Below are 21052 nucleotides of genomic sequence, written 5' to 3' on the forward strand. Positions count from 1 at the left end.
TAGGAATCCGGATAGTAGTTAAATATAACATTTGGGTTGCATTCGAAAAGTATTGATAATTCAATCTATCTTAAATAAGAAGCAAATAATTGCAATCAGTTTCGATTTGATATTTAGATAGAACACCTATTATCCTTATTTTATATTTCCATGGGAAAGAATGGCTTTGTTATCCAGTCTATGAAGGTGACTGCGTTTGAGAACAATCTCTTCTGTGTACGCATTAATAGACCGCAATCTTACAGAAAGTGGTTGAGCATCGTTTCTCCTTATCTGTAGACATAATCAGCTGGGATCTTTAACAGGAATCTCTAGAACGCGCTACTCGAGTTGAGTAGCAGGTTCTTACGTAATATACAATAAATAATAGTTACAATATAGGTACACAACTTGAACTGTAAGGTAAGGTGATAGTGAATGTTACGCAATTTAAATATTTATGTGTAGGTATAGCGAGGAGCATAAACTTGTAAAGGAAGTCCTTGCTAGAATTGATGAAACAGCATTGGTACGCAAAATACCTGGGAGCATTCGAGACCTGCGTAAAATAAAATATGTAGGTCCTGGGTGTGTGTGTATGTAGGGCTACGTACTACCCGGCAAAGCGAACTTCGGACGTGGAAAATATGTGCAACAACAACGCTGTGACGTCATCGTATTGTAACATAAACCGACACCGGAAAGCCAAAGTCTACCAGCTGACGTCCACATTCCTCAGCAAAGGTGATCATTCAGCTATAGTGCGGAGAGTAACGAGTGGTTAGCACGATTATTCTCGCAGCCACTTTACGTAGTTGGCATGCGAAACTAGATTTCGCTACTCACTGTAGCTCTTCAAATTCATCACTATGCTGAGTTGGCATAGATTCCGTATACTAACCGGCATTTCACGAGAAAATGTCTCCCCATGGAAACTCGAAATTGCGCCTATTCCGTAACGCTATCCCAAGGCGTACGTCTTATACCAAACAGACACTGCGAGGAAGATGATGTATTAAATGATGAAATATGGAGAGTGTTGATGGAATGAAAGAGGGATGCGGTAATACCTCGAGAAAAATCCTCTGCAACGTTTGCATTGTCCACTACAAACACCATCGCGACCAAGCCGGGGATCGAACCTGGATGAAAGACCAGAGCGCTAGCGCTGAGCCACAGATGCGACAAATACTGGAATATTAGTACATAATACTTCACCTATGGCTTTCAAGGAACTCGGAAGTTCCTTGCCGCCCTCACATAAGCACGCCATCGGTCCCTATCCTGAGCAAGATGAATCCAATCTCTGCAGTTATATCACACCTCCCTCAAATCCATTTTAATATTATCTTCCCATGTACGTCTCGGCCTTCCCAAAGGTATTTTTCCATCCGGCATCCCAATTAACATTCTATATGCATTTCTGAACTCGCCCATATGTGCTACATGCCCTGCCCATCTCGAACGTCTGGATTTAATGTTCCTAATTATGTCAGATGAAGAATAGAATGCGTGCAGTTCTGCGTTGGGTAACTTTCTCCATTCTCCTGTAACTTCATCCCTCTTAGCCCCAAATATTTTTCTAAGCACCATATTCTCAAATGTAGTACATAATAGCAATAATGAGTAAGAAGCCGAAACAAGACCAGCAAAGGAATTTGGTTCTAATTTAATCTGTTAGGATTCTGAGTGTCCTTCGAAAACGAATGATCGTACGGAAGAAAATGAGGTTGAGAAGGAGACATAAAATGAGGAGGAAAAGAGAAGGAAATTGAAGGGAAAAAGAAAAGATGAAGAGTAGATGAGATAATGAATGAAGTAGGACAAGTTGAAAAGGGGGTGAAGAGGAAGAGAAAAAGAAGATGAAAGGAAGAATGCGAAATTGTTGGCTGTCGCTCCTTGTGGCACATCCTGTAGCTCCAAGACGCAGGCGCCAACCCCGTACCTGCAGACAATTGATAGGGTCAGAGGTCAGTGGAGCAGATGCGCCCGTGGTCATCCGCTGCGTGGAGCTCGGCGCGACGCGCGCATGCCTACTGGCCGCGCTCTCCTCTCTCCTCTCCTCTCCTCACAGCTGTTCCGCGGAGCGCGCGCTCTCTTTCGGCTCCTCAAACCGACGTCAGGTGAGCCGCGGCGCGGACCACGTTACGGCACCGCGCGCGCTTTTTGCCTCTTTTTTTTCCGGGCGGAGGTGGGAAGGGGGGAGTGACGTGGGATGGGGTGGGGGTAGGCCCGCGTGCCCCGTGTGAAGGTGTCCGTCGCTTTTTTGTAAATGTCACGGCTCGGTGTCTCAGTGTCTCTGCGGGCGTGTGCGTGAGTCTCGGCGTTTTTTGCGTGTTGCTGCGTGTGTCGGTGTGTGGGAGGGCTCCCCGCCGGGGGAGGGGCAGAGGGGCGGGGCGCGGTCGAGGGCGCCTGGGTTCGGCTCCAGTACGGGCCTTGTGCGCGAGGCCTCCGCCCCGGCGTGGAATGGACATGCGGGCCGTGCTGGTAGCCGTGTGCCTGCTGCTCATCTCTCCTATTACCGGACACTGGTGGTAAGTACTGTCGCAGCCAATCACGGCCTGGCAACTAAGCGCTGGCATTTTTAAAATCCGGGGTTCTGATTGGCCTCTCGTTCACTGACCGTGTAAAATCATCCAATTCCCGGTTTCACTTTTACGAGAAACCGGCATTTACTACTATCCTTCCTTGAATTTCTATTGGTTGATCCTCTTGCGTGTGTTCGCATTGTTGAGGCGCATTGTCGTGGTTCGTACTTCCGGTGTCTGCTACGTGATAACGGAAACGCAACGCATTTTTCTCTTCGCTCACATAACCTGACTTGTGCGTCAGCAGCATCTGTGTCGGCATTTTGAATTCGTTTTACTTCAGGCGGAAATTTAATCCTCGGTTGTGGGGGAATTCACTACGGCTTATAATACGAAATTATTTTTTGAAATTTAATAATCTTATGCAAACATTACTTTTTTCAAAACTTTTTAAAGCGAAGGCCTTGTATACGAAATAGGCCTATTTGCAGAAAACAAATACGGTAAATTTATTATTGAGTATATCATGCAGTGTGAATTACAATTTACGTTCAGTCTTGTTTATATGTAGTTCTTATAGTCGTACTTTTTTTATATATAATTTCAGCCAAGTTTGCTACTTCAACACCACGTTTAAAAGCATAGGCTGCATTATTTGATATATTCAATTAACACACTTTTAACACGTGCTATACTAGATGAGAAACTTGAAGAAAGTTTAAAAAGTAATGGAATTAAAGAACTGAAGACTAGTATTATCGTGTATCTTGAAACTGTCATTTTTAGACGTCCTACTGTAAATCAAGATAGTGACTTAGGACAGTTAATTTTGAGATGAACATACGCAGCAAGAAGACATTATAGGCTTATAATTTAATTCATAGTCATGTTAGTATTAATGATTTACCATTTTTAAGGTATAATGGATATCTGTTCTTATAAACAAAAATGATTTTCTGGGTATAAAAGGTTATGAACATTATACTGTTGTTCATCTTAATTATCTCCGGGGATAGACTATATAATTCTTCCTACTGTGGAAGGAATTTTTCCCGATCCACGCCTTGAATTCGCCAGAGATCAGTTGTTTTGCCACTTCCGCATCTTGTTTTGAAATGATATGTTGCCCCGTTTTACTATTCAAGCCGCGCTACAACAGAAAGGGACAACGTTGTCTCTTAATGTTCTCAGTCTGGACGGATTAAATTTCTGCACAGGGCTCTCTGGTAAGCGAGCGGCGCATGGATTTCTGGGAAAGCTTAAACGGTTTTTTTGTCACGTGACATGTTAATTACACAACATAACCTACAATGCTATGACCAAGCCACTTGTCTTCTTGCTTTGCAATTCACAGCAGTGTAGATGAAAACTTTTTGCGTTGTATTTTGTGTAGAATTTTTATTATAGAACCATTAATTTGATTTTTATATTTAATTCCCTACTTAACTGTAATTTCATTGTATATTGTATTTTTTATTTTCCTGTAATTTTACTGCTTTTTACGCAGTATGTCTATAGTTTTTGAAAATCCTTATATTTCGTCTTAGAATATGTTAATGTTTATAATTTCTTATCGATTATTAAGTATGACAGTTTGAGAGTTAATTTCTCTACCAAAACATATATTTAACACAATACTTAATACGAGTAGGCCTACATAGTTATTTGTGGCGTGACTTTTTATATTTTAATGTAATGTTATTATATTAAATTCAATATTTTACCTGTAGAATTTCCCTTATCGTTAAAATGTCATTTTTATCATGAACTGTAGTATTCTCTGGTTAGAATTGTGATTCGAGTTGCATTTTCTTATAATCTTTGAAACTCTGGAATAAAAGCAATGTGCAAAATTTCTTTCTGAAAGATACGGTTAATTTCTGAACTTCTGTAAATAATTTAGTGTAGGCTAAACATATCGAGACCATCATACTAGACGGACGCATCATCAAATACAGCGTTATTGAAATATTTTAATGGAACCTATTTATGTTTGAAAACAAAGTTTAAGATTTAAAATGGGCGTGAGGAAGAATCAAAGAAAGTACCTTGTTATGTTGGAAAGGACAGTAAAAAAATATGCTATATTTAAATGGCTCTAATTTAAAGCTGCAGATTTGTTGATGCGCCCTTCTGGTATGATGCCCTCGATATCATCAGAGACTCTGAATTTATACAACTTAAGTTATTGAACTGTAGAATTAACTTCCTGTCATCAGCCTTTTAGGACTATGTCAGCTTGAAACATATCGACAAAATTTCTGCGTATTGATAGAAAAATATATAGCTACCCATCGTATGTCCTATTCACTACTTCCACATGATACGACCTAAAATGTTGACAATCAGTACACGTTTTAATTAATTAATTAATTAATTCATTCATTCATTCGTTTGTTTTTAATCGAGTTATTTTACGACGCTGACACTTGTATGGTTATCTAGCGTCAGAGTGAAATGAAGGTGACAATGTAAGCGAAATTATTATTGTTATTTTAAAGTTAATACTGATTGTGTATATGTATTCACTCTCATTTTTACTTAATTATGTTTATTATTATTTTTAAGTTAATATTTGAATACCGGTAACTGATGTATTTTTCTGTAGGCCTATGTGATTTGATCCTGGTTGAGTGAAAGAGAAGGCCTGATGGCCTTAACTCTGCCAGGGAAAATAGAACTATTATTATTATTATTATTATTATTATTATTATTAAATCAGTTCAGAAACCAGCGCCGAAAGTTATCCAGCATTTTGCTCTTAATGGGCTGAGAAAAAACCCCGGAAAAAGCATCAAGCAGGTAAATTATCCCAATCAGGATTTCAATACGGGCTCCCTCGTTTCACAGTCAGACATGCTACATGCTACCATTCCTCGACAGCAATGGAAATAATTAATTAATTCATTCTGACCTGGGTGGCGCAGTCGGTAAAGTGCTGGCTGTCTGTGCCCTTGGTTGCGGGTCGATGACATTTAGGCTAAGTGTGCTTAAATGTGACAGGCTCATGTCAGTAGATTTCCTGGCATGTAAAAGAACTCCTGCGGGACAAAATTCTGGCACACCGGCGACGCTGATATAGCCTAACCTCGGCAGTTGCGAGGATCGTCAAATAAAACATAATTAAAAATGAATTAATTAATTCTCTCTGTTAGACACACAGAGACCTTTGAGTGTATTTAACTAATTTTTCTAATATTTATAATGGAAAACATTCGTTGATGTGTTTAGTTTTTGATAAAATTACAAGAGAAAAGTTAGGATTAGTGAAACATGTTGAAAAGAAGTAATTGGAGTCGTCCTTTTAAAGTTCTTTTAAGCTTTTTCATATAGGCCTGCTATGAGATGAGGAATTGTAATTTTAATTCTGTTTTTAACGTCTTTTCACTTCGAAGCTCATAACATAATTCGGTAGAATAACAAAGAAAAACAAAATATTCGTAGTAGCTAAATCGCATTGTAACGTCTTTAATCATCACGAATCTCGGACTCTTTAGTTAAAAAGTCGTTAGTTGACTGACTGATCAAGGATTGAGGTGCCCTAATTTAAATGCAGATGTTTCTTGGCCGTGGTGTAGGTACACAACAGTTACGACGCACTTTCAATGCCGCGTATAAAGGTCGCGGTAGTAAGTTTAAGGCATGCTTGTTTGTCGGCGATGCCACAGAGAGCCAGAAACACTTGCACATGTCCTGGGCTCTTGTCCGCACGGTGAAGTACTCCGTAACTCACGACACCATAGAATTCGTTCGATGATCGCCGAACAGTTTAGATCAATAAATTTTCAAGTGTTCGAAGAAGTTCACGGACTGGCAGACAATGGCAGTACAAGAAGAATAGACATGATTGCCATCCCGCCAAATAACAACAATGGCTACATCATCGATCCCACCGTTAGATTTGAAAAACAAAAGAGCCAACCTGAAGATGTAAATAGGGAAAAAAACGACATCTATGTACGTACCGTTCCATATTTCATGGACAAATACGGTCTACAACAAATTGAAGTAATAGGCCTTATGGTTGGAGCGCGCGGACCTATTCCCGGTTTCTTCTTCCAGACCTGGCAACGTTTCGGCCTACAGAGGAAGGCAATTGATGACATCGTTCTTGCAGCTCTGAGAGGATCAATATTTATACTCCGCAACCATCTCTACGGTCAACAATGATCTTCAATTAATTAATTAGTAGCTATTTATTCAGTCATTTCTTGTCATTGTTGTAAGACTCCCTTCAACTTAAACATATGTATATTATTTATACTTCCAACTGCCTATTGCTCAATATGCTCTGTCTCTGTGGCAGCCTGTTAATACAGGGAGCTGTTATCGTTTAGATAAATAAATAAAAAATAGTGTCATATCCAGTGCAGTCTCATTGGACGCCCGACGTCTTGAGATCAATTTAGATCAAATTCAGTTTAAAGCCCATGGTACCGGTAATGGTAATTATTCATATTGGTCCCTTTCGAACTACAAAAAGGCATTAAGGAATTCTTGACATACGTATTGCGGTTATTGATTAATGGAGGTATAAACTTAAACAGGCCTTCTCGAAGAGGACTCCGCTTACTGTCATTCCATAGACCATAAATTCACAGAATCTCTCCGATGACAAGTCGTTTGGTAACTGAGTTAAGCTTGGAACTGTTCAAAATATAGCAACGGTATGCCTTTATTTCTGTTAAAACAGAGTGCGATAGAGTAAAATTTCGCTCTAGGGATTAAATGTCATTGTCAGAGCAGCTGTCTGTGGTCAGGTCTGAGCAAGCGTACTGATGCAGGTATCTACATGCTTGGTAGTGGCTCAACTCCGTCGTGTATGATGAAAACGCTTACCGACTCTCAAATGGGATTCGTCTTCTGTCAATTTTTGCTGAAAGAATTTAACCAGAAAATTGCTCTGACTTGTTGCTTTCCCAAGCTGCAGCAGTAGCTTACAGTATTACATTTCTAGTAGACTAATGTTCATAGCCTATGTTACATACATCAGTGGTAATCGTGTCTATTTCTCAACAATGCCTCATCAAAATGAAAAAAAAAAAAAGAAATAGGCTATAGTCTACATTTGAATAGGCCTAGGTTTTTTGAGAAACCCTTTGTCGCGAAATATAAAGTTGTGGAGAAACACAAAAAAACTGTTTAAAAGGAATGGATGAGTTAAAAATTGCAATATTTGAAATGGAAAAAGAATAACGAATATTTCTGTATGCAAAATAATATTTTTGAAATAGAATATGACTCAATATTCATATTTGAAGATGCTTGATTTGTGGGGTTTCTCAAAATCTGGTAAAGATTTAACAAAACAATCTCTTTATTTCATGAAATAATTGAAAATTTGGTTAAAAATAATACGAATTTGATTCTCAAAACCACAATTTAGAAACCGACTTCGTTTTTGCTTCATGTGAATAAATTTTTCTCTACCTTTATGAAAATATGTCACTAAAGGCATAAATAATAAAGTTCTGTATGAAATAGCCTAATTTAATACAATAATACATTACGCTAAAGACAACAACATTATTCTAATAAATCCAAAATCCAGACAGAAAATAATTACTTAATTTACAAACACAACAGCTTAGACTATAGTTTTGTTTATTTTGTGTCAGCCTGGTCACTGTCTTATGGGCGTTCTCCACGAAACCTAATTTTCAAGCGCACATGTCACAACGGAAATATAGTTTAACTTGTATTTTTCTACAGAATGGCAAATCTATTCCTATAGAACAGAAATTAGTATTAAACTGAATTTTGTTAAAATTTGATTTATGGAGTTTCTCAAAAAACCGATCCATTTATTTTGTCTATTTCATAAGCAGTATAGGCTGTCAGTTTTATATTATTATTATTATTATTATTATTATTATTATTATTATTATTATTATTATTATTATTATTATTATTATTATTATCATCATCATTATTATCATCATCATCATCATCGAGCATAGGCCTAGTATAGCCTAAACTGTTCGATTCTCGGTGTGGACAATAGAAGAGCCGTGGAAATGACTCTTCTTCCCCTATCTTCTGTCCTGCGTTGTCTCCGTGGTGACTCTGTGCCGTAATATATCACGACCAGAGATGCTAAAAAAATGTATCTGTCTAGTGTTGGTTGAAGAATACATATTCTCCTACACCGCATTAACTTATAAATCGAGATCAAAGGAGGACTTAAAACAAAGACAAATATTACTCTTATTAATTATTATTAAATTCGATATATTGTTAATGCAATTTAGTTCAGTTAGATGAGTCTACATGATAAATGAAACACAATATTATGTTTCATCCTGCCTACAAAAATCACATTTTCCAGCGCCATACTACACGGATAACTGGCAGGCCTATCGCGGAAGATGGTCGAATGATGTTTGAAAGGCCTAGGTGATGTTTTCTTTACTTGATTATTTAACGACGCTGTATCAACTACTAGGTTATTTAGCATCGATGGAATTGGTGATAGTGAGATGGTATTTTGCGAGATGAGGCCGAGGATTCGCCATAGATTACCTGATGCCTTACGGTTGGGGAAAAACCTTAGAAAAACCCAATCGAATCACGCCCGAGCGCAATTCCGGATCAGTAGGCAAATGTGTTACCGCCTGAGCTACGCCGGTGGCTCTAAGTGATGGTGAAAGTTAAATCTCTTATTAGGAAGGAGAAAGGTCGTGGCCCTTTCAATTTTGTAATATCCCACCATTCACCTAATGAAACTTGGGAAACCATAAAAAACTCAAGTCAGGAAAATCGGCCCTGAATTCTCATTTCGGGCCTCCGGAATACAAGGCCGGAGCATTGACCATTACGCTACTACAAGTATTATTTTTTATGTAATTCAGTTAACTTTATTATCATTGTTATAAATACAGTTAAATTTAGTTTAAAACAACAATTTGTACTACTTACTATTACTACAACTACTGGCACTATAGGATCTCCATAATATGACGTTTTCCTTACACCGCAAACTCAGTGGCATTTTCTGTTGGACTCCTCGCACAGTTACCGCGAAATCGGCTACCGTTTCTACGGTACGTAATAATTTAGATTCTAAGAGCTGTTTAGGGGGAAATATTTATAAACAACTTAAATTGAATACAAGTGCAGCTTATCTATCTCAATAGAAATGTTCGAAGTGTCCTCCTTGTGCTTCAACACATTTTTGACATTTTCGAAGATTTTTCTGAATACTGAAATAATCTCTCCTTGAAAATGTTTCGAAATTACTTTTTGCATAACTTAAAATTACAACAATTCGCCGCAAAATATTACATTTACATCATTCTAATAATAATTACCATTCTCAATTAATTAGATAATAACAATAGCTTACATTAAACTACGCACGAATGAGTAATCCCTTCAATGTTCTCAAACAATTTTAAAATCACAATAACTTCCACTGCACTACACACGAATGAATAATTCTTTCAGTAGCTCACAATAGATTGAGGTAAACTGCGCGCCTGCAACGGCGACGAACGCCCTCGAACTTCGGAGCGTACGACAGGAACACTGTGGGAGACAATATTTTTCTGTGTCATGGCGTCACGTACGAAGGACTCTATGTTATCTTCATCAACAATACTAATTTTACCACAATTGGCAGCGATTGATTCATTAATATTTTTCTGCCCAAGAGCAGGTCTTTCACTGCAAAACCCAGCATTCTGCAATCTTCCCTGTTTTCTGCTTTCTTCTTAGTCTCCGCATACGATCCATATATCTCAATATCGTCTATCATCTTACCTATATCTCCTTCTGCCCCGAACCTTTCTCCCGTTAACCACTTTTCCAAGTTCTTTCTTCAGTAGGCAGTTTCTTTTTTCTTTTCCTGATCAGTTTAAGTATTATTATTTCTTCACACACTCTTTCTAGCATTTCATCTTTTATTTTGTCTGTCCATTTCACATGCTCCATTCTACTCCATATTCACATTTCGAAAACTTCTAGTCGTTTCTTTTGACTTCGTCGTGATGTCCGTGTGTCTGCCCCCATACAATGCCACAATTCATAGAAAGTGTCTTTTTATTGCAATTATTATTTTTAAATGCATTTCAGTATTAGTATTATTATTATTACTATTATTATTATTATTTTATTACTATTATTATTAACAATAGAGCCAATCTCTCACTTCCAGATAGGGTTGCCAACTCTCGTAAATAAAATTACCGGCCATTTTACACACGCAAGTTTGGATGAATAGATATAAGCTTAATAAATATAGTAAATACAAAATCTGTTATATGATATGAGCAAAATAATAGTAATAATAATAATAATAATAATAATAATAATAATAATAATAATAAATTGAGAATCTTGCTTCAGTGTTCCAAAATGCACTTTTTAATTCTGTTTGGAGCTTGTTTCCACAGCTTCAAGAACTTCATTTTCTTCTGCTATAAAGTGATAAAATTATACACAGCAAAATTTAAGATTTTCTCCGGTACAAAGTTCAGTTTTTACTATTTCCACACTTGAATGATTCCTCCATTATTACATAAGATAATCATGATGCTGAATGCACGCTCCACAAAGAAATTGCTTGCGGAATAGCAAACATGTGTTGAACTACCATTCTTATTGTGGAGATTTCTCTGAGGCATCCCTATACTGAAAATATTTATACACTATTTTATAAAACTTGACAAATGTGCATTTTTCACAAAGAAGAATCCACGACATTTAACAAGCACAGTTCATCATAGAGTATATCTTCATCAAATTGCAGCTTCAGTTTTTGTCTACTACTTAAAATTTCTTCCACTTTTGGTGTACAACCATCAAGTATTTAGACTTAGGAATACCGTACTTGAAAATTCTCATATTATCTCTAGCTCCTCTGAATTAAAGGTTAAAATGTCCCACGAAATAGAGAAAAATCCCTTTTAGCATATAGCCTATGATAAAAATTGTTATAACAAGTTCTCAAAAACGTGTAATAAAATTACCGGGCACAAAAAGGGCCGGTGAGGGGTTGATACCGACCACCGGTCTTATGTTGAGATCCGCCAAAAATTTCCGGCCGTGCCGGTGAAATACCGGTTAGTTGGCAACCCTACTTCCAGAACTTAAGTTGTGACTTAAGTTATGAAAATTTGGCTATAAGTAGTACTCTAGGTATTTTCGTTCCATTTCAGATAATATGTGGTACTATTCAGAAAACTTCGAAAAGTAAAAGAAAGACTGATGCAAGATTAAAATTTTATAAGGCAATGGACATAGACTGCCTGTGTTAACATGGCACTAATAATAATTAGTAGGCCTAGTTTCGAAATCAGATCAAAACAGAATCCAAGAGGAGAGAAAAAAAGTAGCAGTAGCTGGGATTATACGGAACTCAACCCAATAATTGTCACCATAACGCTAAAAGAACTTGAAAATTATTGAAATAAACATAGCCAATTAAAAGAATGCTAGAAACAAAATCTTTAAAGTCAATACTTACGAACGGATTCAAAGTAGAAAGAGATACAAGTAGACACATAGGAGGATGCAATCAGCAATAATGTGTGAAAGCGGGACAAGTAGATGCTAATTTTTGACAAAGTAAAAATTATTATTATTATTATTATTATTATTATTATTATTATTATTATTATTATTATTATTATTATTATTATTAGGGAAAACATGGAAATTCTACTTGAAGCAAGTAAAGCGATAGGTTTGGAAGTAAATCCCGAAAAGACGAAGTATATTATTTATGTTTCGTGACCAAAATATTGCACGAAATGGAAACATAAAAATTGGAAATTTATCTTCGAAGAGGTGGAAAAATTCAAATATCTTGGAGCAACAATAACAAATATAAATGAGACTCGAGAGGAAATTAAAACGCAGAATAAATATGGGGAACGCCTGTTATTATTCGGTTGAGAAACTTTTGTCATCTAGTCTGCTGTCAAAAATCTGAAAGTTAGAATTTATAAAACAGTTATATTACCGGTTGTTCTGTATGGTTGTGAAACTTGGACTGTCACTTTGAGAGAGGAACAGAGATTAAGGGTGTTTGAGAATAAAGTTCTTAGGAAAATATTTGGGGCTAAGAGGGATGAAGTTACAGGAGAATGAAGAAAGTTACACAACGCAGAACTGCACGCATTGTATTCTTCACCTGACATAATTAGGAACATTAAATCCAGACGTTTGAGATGGGCAGGGCATGTAGCACGTATGGACGAATCCAGAAATGCATATAGAGAGTTAGTTGGGAGACCGTAGGGAAAAATACTTTTGGTGAGGCCGAGACGTAAATGGGAGGATAATATAAAAATGGATTTGAGGAAGGTGGGATGTGATGATAGAGACTGGATTAATCTTGCATAGGATAGGGACCGATGGCGGGCTTATGTGAGGGCGGCAATGAATCTGCGGGTTCCTTAAAAGCCATTTGTAAGTATTATTATTATTATTATTATTATTATTATTATTATTATTATTTTGTAATTAATGGAACAATTATTGATCAGATAGGCCTAAGTGAATTTAAATATCTTAGGTACCACATCATATTCACGAAATCTCAGGATGTAGAGAAGAAACTGAACAGGTTCAGACAGTTTTTCTGGACAATCCAACTAACATTGAAATATAATGTACGGAGAGATATTTTAATCAAACTATATAAGGTCATTGCATTACCCTTGTTTCTGTATGGATGTGAAAATTACACGTTAACATCAGACCAATTACTACGAACTGAGTCATCCGAAATGAGATTTCTCCTATTTGTTGCTGGATACTCATTGTGGAATCATAAGGAAAATGTTGCTGTCAGACAAGAATTGAAACTAGAATCAATTACATCTATCATAGAAAGATACAGAATCAATTAGAGGGACCATGTAAAGTAGTGGGGGGGGGGGGAAACTGGACCTACCCTTGTAGCTGATTTCAGAGCCTTGTTCACTCCAGAGCACGATAGACTGGTAACTAAGACATTCGTAGTTCGAATCCTGCGTAGGAAGGAAACTTTTTTTTTTATTCCTTATTCAAATTTATGCCCAATACTTTTCGATTGCAGCAATATTTTACTACTTAATTAACTTATTATTCCCAGAATATGAATTTACCAGCAATCCCTACTGCTACTAATTTCAATTGTGTGCAAAGGTGAAAGCCTTAACTTCCCGCCACCTCGCGGGCCACGATTTTCTTAGTTGATAGTATATGAAAGTAGAATTGTGATGACCATTTCATGCAGCAGTAGGCCTATTTGAAATATAAAAAATATAATAATTCTTTAACTGGCAACTGCTTTGCTTATATTATTTTTGTATAGGCCTACTAGCACTATCTATGTGTACTATTGTGCTAATTTTATATTAACAACATGTTCTTGGATATAAAATTAATTAAAGAATGAATGGATAAATAAAAACAAGTAAATAAATAAGTAAATCCATACATACAAAAATATTTAATAAATGAATATATAAATAAATAAACAAATAAATATACAAACACACAAATAAATATTATGCAAATCTGGCTTTTATGTAGTAGCTCCCTGTGAAGCAGCTTTGAATAATTTCAAGGGAAAAATGTTCCACGCCCGGGTATCGATCCCGGGACCCTTCGCTTAGCGCACGAATGCTCTACCGACTGAGCTACCCAGGAACCATACACGACACCGCCACAATAAGTAAATAAATAAACAAGTAAATAAATAATGAAATAAATAAATAAGTACATACGGTACATACATACACATAAATAAATTTAATAAACAAATAAACAAGTAAATAAAGACATACATACCCAGATAGATAAATTTAATAAATAAATAAACCAATAAATATCCAAACAAATAGACAAATAAATAAAGAAGTAAATACATAGATACACGAATAAATGTAGAAAGACAAAAATAAACAAATGAACAAATACACAAATAAATAAATAAATAAATATTACACAAGTGTATTTCAGTGCAATTATTTTCTGACATACAGTTTCAACTGAATGGAGAGGCAATATTGCGAACGCACTTCCTTGCTGAGGAGTTACGTAGTTTTTTTGTGCAACTGCACCGACCCGCTCTCGCGATGACAGAGGCCGCTCTACTGCGTGAACCAGGACACAACAGCGTGATAATTCCCCCTCCACGACGACGCTGCGTTATGTAAGAGCCTGGCTCAATTGTCTTGTTCCCGCCACCAGCCTGTTTATGTGTGCAGACAGCCACGAATTGTAGGTACATATTGTAAACAAAAACAGTCACTGGGAATCAGAGACGAAAAACAAGACAGGAACGTCTGTAAGAATTCATCATCATCATCATCATCACCATCATCATCATCATCATCATCATCATCATCATCATCATCATCATCATCATCATCAATCGATTCATTTTTCCTTTTATGTCAAGGGGGTGGGTCATTATTAAAATTATTTTCAATTTACATTGTTGGTATTTAAAATTTTGTGTAATAATAATAATAATAATAATAATAATAATAATTATAATAATAATAATAATAATAATAATAAAAACAATAGTTCTAGTAAGAGTAATAATAATAATAATAATAATAATATAATAATAACAGTAAAAGTAGTAGTAATAATAGTGGTAGTAGTAGGAGTAGTAGGCTAGTAGCAGTAGCACTAGCAGTAGTAGCAGCAGCAGCAGCAGTTCATTTAACGACGCTTTCAACTGCAGAGAATATTCAGAATAAAAATTCTAAGCCTAATTCAAATCTACGACACAAAAGTATCCCGGAGGAATTTATGCTAAGGATTTTATCACCTTTCACCACATTATGCCCTCAGGGTCGATTTGGCCATATTATCTTAGCACCTCATAGCAATTGTCTGATCTTCTAAATTCAGACAACTCAACCTGCTTGTAGTTTATCATGGCAATCCTAAGGCACTAAGGCAAATGTCGCGTTGAGCTCTAAAATAAATGCACTCTAGGTAACAACTCTCTCGGTAACTGGTTTTAAACTGGTGAATGGCGAAAAGTAAATAACCGTCTTTAGTAAAAAAAAAAGTTTTTATTGTAAGTGTACTGTATGACAACCGTTACAAATGATGAACTTTGCGATGTTTGGAGTCCTATGTCGAATTCATGAACGTAAACAAATGGAAATTATTAATATATTGCTATTTGTTTCGTATGTAACGTGACACGTGTGAAGATCGACTCTGTTTAAACGTACTGGAAAATCAGGTGTTTCTTTTCAGATTCGATAACTACGTCAATAGTTCTTGCTAATGATATTTCTTTCTGACAACTCGAGTACTTCCCTTGAAAGAAATAGCCTATTATTTCTGAAATTTCCGAGGACATAGAATACGAGTTCTAAACGTATAAAAGATGAAAAAAATTAAAAAAAAGATAAATTCTGGTAAATCCATGCCAAATGAAACAAAAATTGTAATGTCGTACATGGTATAATAACAAATTATTATAGACTATTCGTTATCCCGTGAAACCTACCTGCGCGTCAGGGGAAGAAGAAAATGGACTGAGAAGCTTCTCTCCCTCGCTACGCTTCTATTTTAGCTAGCGAGCTCACTTACCCACACCATAAGGATCTTACTATATGCTACGGTGCACATAAATGATCTATATCAATTACTGTATGTATGTATGTATATATGTATGTATGTATTTTTTTTATATCAGCATGCTCCATTACATTGGAGTAATACTACATGCTTTACATAAAATATTACAATAATTAGTTACATAATTTAAGACATGAGAACAAGATATTTAAAATTTTGATTGAGATCATGAAATTCTTATAGATACAAGTGTTGCCTAATTGTACTTCTTCTATTTTAGGTTACCATCATTGTTTATATTATTTCTAATTTCAATTACTGTTACATTTTGCCAAATTCTATGGAGTTTATAAATTTTCTGAAGCTTCTGAGGTATGTTGTTGTGAACTGATCAAAAGGTGGAGGCCAGGTTTGACCTGTGCGTGTTATATTAGCTCGTAGAATTCTTCTTTCTTTTATCAGTGTGGCACATCTTAATATTATATGGTTGACTGTCTGTTCTTCTTTTAGTCTGCAAGGGCACGTTGGTGTTGGAATAATCTTGAATCTGTGAAGGTACGATCTTGTGAAGCCATGACCTGTCACAATAGAAGTAAATTCTGCCCCGACAGGTAAATTTATCTTCAGTCTGTTTTTAATTGATGGGAAGAATGATTTCGTTATTGCGCCTTTAGTTGAGATAGCCCACTGCTCTTGCCATTTTCTTAAGGTCTTTTCTTTTTCTTCTGTTAATATGGTATCTCTTGGTATTTTGTTATAAGCTATTTCCCCTTCATCTTCTATGGCGGCTTGTTTGGCAAGACGGTCAGCTATCTCATTCCCTACTATTCCGACTTCACCCACCTAAAGAGAACTGTCCATTGTTGTCTCTCCAATTTTTTCAATTCTTTCTTTATATTTTCAATTATTGGATTATGTTTATTTTTGTTCTGTAAAGTGTCCAGTGTCACTTTGCTGTCTGTGTTAACTATTGCAATATTCTCTGCTTCTTCTGTTATTTCTACATTCTCAATATGTTGTAGTGCCTTCAAGATTGCTATTTGTTCTGCCTGGTTGTTAGAACATTTTTCATGCAGTTTGTATTTGGATCGGTGGATGATCATGTCGTTCTGGATTATGACTGCAGCAGCTCCAACTTTTCCTCTGATTTTACTTCCATCCGTGTATATATCTGTTTTGTTTGCCGTATCCTCCACAGGCGCTTTTATGAGTGGTTCTTCAGCTGGGTGTGGCCAGTGAATCACTTCCAGAGGTGCATCGTACTCGATGTTTTTGTGGGTGGCTCTATAAATTCTGACATTTTCTTCTATGACTAGACGAATTGGAAGAACTCCTGCTAGTATACACATGAGGCGTCATATGAAAGTGTTCTGAATGCTGTATGTATGTATGTATGTATGTATGTATGTATGTATGTATGTATGCATGCATGTATGCATGTGTGTATGTATGTATGTATGTATGTATGTATGTGTGTATGTATGTGTGTATGTATGTATGTATGTATGTATGTATGTATGTATGTATGTATGTATGTATGTATGTATGTATGTATGTATGTATGTATAATCTCTAATAACACAGACTTCAATCATCCTAATGTATGTTCAATATTTAGTCTGTGAAATCTTGCTTGCCGAAAAGAGATGCGTTATGCATTCATTCTGTTCTCTTCGATGCTTCTTCAGACGAATACGCCTACTGGATAGCCTTGAGGTTAAAATTGCACATTCACGGATGATCTGACAATATTACATGTCTTGAGGATACCATCATATTTGTGAGTATTTTTAAGTAGGTAATTCCAGATTGTTAAGTTTTTTTTTTCAAATGATTTCAGCGTTGCCAGATTGTTTCTATTTCAAGTGCCAAGAGAAGTTTATTTATCGATCTTCTTTTTGTGATTTTGCTGTATCTGTAACCTTTTGAGATGTTGATATGAATGAGTTGCTATATTGATTCTTTTTGCCTCTGCATCTGAGCTGTTATTATTTATTATTTGTGTTGTTTTGCATGCTTGGAGGATTCGGTTGCAGTACAGTGAAATTATTTTCCAATACATTATGCAAATAATAATAATAATAATAATAATAATAATAATAATAATAATAATAATAATAATAATAATAAAGCTATCCCCGTCACACGCCATGAAGGCACTTGGGGGGCATGGAGGTAGAGCCTCATGCTTTCCATGACCTCGGCACTAGAATGAGGTGGTGTGGTCGGCACCACGCTCTGACCGCTTTTTTAATAATAATAATAATAATAATAATAATAATAATAATAATAATAATAATAGTAACAAGTGCCTCTGACTGAGATTCTGGCTGATATGTAGGCCTACATCTATTATCAGGCAGTTACGTCTCTCTAGACTATATGTGTCAGAGGAAGAACAATTTGTTTTTATGCATCTGAAGTCTGATTAGTGTAATATGTAGCTAATCAGCGATGTATGCGATGGAGGGGAAAAAGAATTGGTCACCCTACCTCATTATCTCCTAGCCTAGTTGCTTCATAGGTGGTGTCTTGTTGGTATTACTTTTGAGGTTCAGACCTGTCTTCGAACAGTTGACCAAAGAAACAAAAATAACAACACGAAAATTGTGGAAGATTTAAAGAACACCTCCAAAATCTGTTTAAAATTTGCCTTGATCTCCGAAACATAATATGTCAACACTCGATATCCTTTGCTCCGCGAAAGAGAGAGTGACGTATATGAAAGAGATAGACGGTAGTGCATTGTGCATGTTCGAATAAAACTTAGGCCTACAATCTTCTGCTTTTATGAAAGCATTACATTAATTTCTGAACAAATGGGACGACTTATGCTGCTAAATTAAGACTTTTGATTCTGAATAATAGAGCTTCGAATTATTCACAGTAATTAACATAGTGATCTAATATAGTTTTTTTTACAAAATATATTTACGAGATGTTATACAGTAGTTATGTTCTAGTACTGCACATTGGGTGTTTCTTATTATGATAGTGTATAAGTTATGCTGCACTCCCTTCTGAAGTCATGCACAGATAGGCCTAGAGCAGCTGGTTTATAAATGAGAAAAGGGCAAAGCGTAATTGGAAGACCCAGTACAAATGACGAGATCATTTTTTAAATTATATCTGGAGACGAATCGGGTCGAAAGGCCTCTCAGCTCAGATTCATGACGGTTTATGTCACTGACATGCTTTCTGCTAGACATTCTAATTCAAATTCTTAACTAAGATTTAATTCGAGACCCTCTGGTCTTGGGATGACATAAATCAACCTATTAACAGTAAAATAAGGCAATAATGCAATAAGAAATAGGATCTACGCCTTTTTAATACAATGGAAATAAATCTTCGTTTTCTTGCTGCATACCGATTCCAAGTCCGCTGCATTTTTGGCCGGGAACATCATTACCTGAACCACAGAGGTTAACTTATAACAACGTAAGAAGGACTCGTACATTTGGTATAGGAGGAGTTAGTATCTTTACACACACGCAAAACTTTGGTTTAAATGGAGGCTTTCTTTCGGGCAGCGGATACTCTGGCTGACATAGCTTTGGATGTGTTCACACAAACTTGTCAAATTTAATGAATCAAACTAAATCCATGTTGTGTTCTAGCTACACAGATGGATCGCTCGGAAGCGCTGTTAAGTTGCTGCATCTGAAAAACACTTAAAACAGCCTTTAGTATCAATACATATAATATTTTAGGACCATTTTCTTTTTCGAATTACTATCACTTCTTGAATACTGTATATTATAATATTGCAAAAAGCCGAGAATCTTTTCTATTAGCATTATGACATTTGACACGTAATATGATGTGGACTTCACACGTGACTTGTTAAATTGGCGCAAAATGTATTCAAGATCATACTTACTTACAAATGGCTTTAAAAGAGCCCTGAGGTTTATTGCTGCCCTCACATAAGCCCGCCATCAGTCCTTATTCTGAGCAAGATCCTCCAACCTACGTGTCGGTTTCCTCAAAGGTAATTTTCCCTCCGGCCTTCCAACTAACACTCTATATGCATTTCTGGATTCGCCTATGCGTGCTACATTCCCCGCCCATCTCAAATGTCTGGATTTAATATTCCTAATTATGTCAGGTGAAGAATAAAATGCCCCAAAATATTTTCTTAAGCACCCTGTTCTCGAATACCCTTAACCTCTGTTCCTCTCTCAAAGTGAGAGTCCAACTTTCACAACCAGACAGAACAATCGGTATTATAACTGTTTTATAAATTCTTTCAGTTCTTTTGAAAGCAGACTGAATGACAAAGCTTCTCAACCGAATAATAACAGACATTTCTCATATTTATTCTTAGTTTAATTTCCTCCCGAGTGTCATTTATATTTGTTACTGTTGCTCCAAGATATTTAAATTTTTCCACCTCTTCGAAGGATAAATTTCCAATTTTTATATTTCCATTTCGTACAATATTCCGGTCACTAGACATAATCATATACTTTTTCTTTTCGGGATTTATTTCCAAACCTATCTCTTTACTTGCTTCAAGTAAAATTCCCGTGTTTTCCCTAATCGTTTGTGGATTTTCTCCTAACATAGTCACGTCACCCACATAAACAAGAAGCTGATATAACCCGTTTAATTCCAAACTCTCTTTGTTATCCTGAACTTTCCTAATGGCATATTCTAGAGTGAGGTTAAAAAGTAAAGGTGATAGTGCATCTCCTTGCTTTAGCCCAAAGTGAATTGGAAAAGAATCTGACAAAAACTGGCCTGTACTGAATCTGTTGTACGTTTCACTGAGATACATTTTAATATAATTAATCGAACTAATTTCTTGGGAATACCAAATTCAATAAGAATATTTATAAAAATTCTCTCTTAACCGATTCATATGCCTTTTTGAGACCTATGAATAACTGATGTATTGTACACTTATACTCCCATTTTTCTCCAATATCTGTCGAATAAAAAAAATCTGATCAGTAGTCAATCTATTACACCTAAAACCGCACTGATGATCCCCAATA

At 36.1% G+C, this 21052-nt stretch overlaps 1 protein-coding gene across 1 annotated transcript in view; it reads left to right on the forward strand.

Moving 5' to 3' along the window:
• Window positions 1-2108: 2108 nt before the first annotated feature.
• The window catches only part of Wnt6 (Wnt oncogene analog 6), a 265120-nt gene continuing 246176 nt past the window's right edge, over window positions 2109-21052 (forward strand). Inside the window, exon 1 of the mRNA XM_069841940.1 lies at window positions 2109-2513. Coding sequence (XP_069698041.1) covers window positions 2446-2513 — 68 coding nt within the window. The 5' untranslated portion in view covers window positions 2109-2445. The remainder of the gene's footprint in view (window positions 2514-21052) is intronic.

Source organism: Periplaneta americana, chromosome 12 (genome assembly GCF_040183065.1).
Source record: "Periplaneta americana isolate PAMFEO1 chromosome 12, P.americana_PAMFEO1_priV1, whole genome shotgun sequence".
Classification (NCBI taxonomy): Eukaryota; Metazoa; Arthropoda; class Insecta; order Blattodea; family Blattidae; genus Periplaneta; species Periplaneta americana.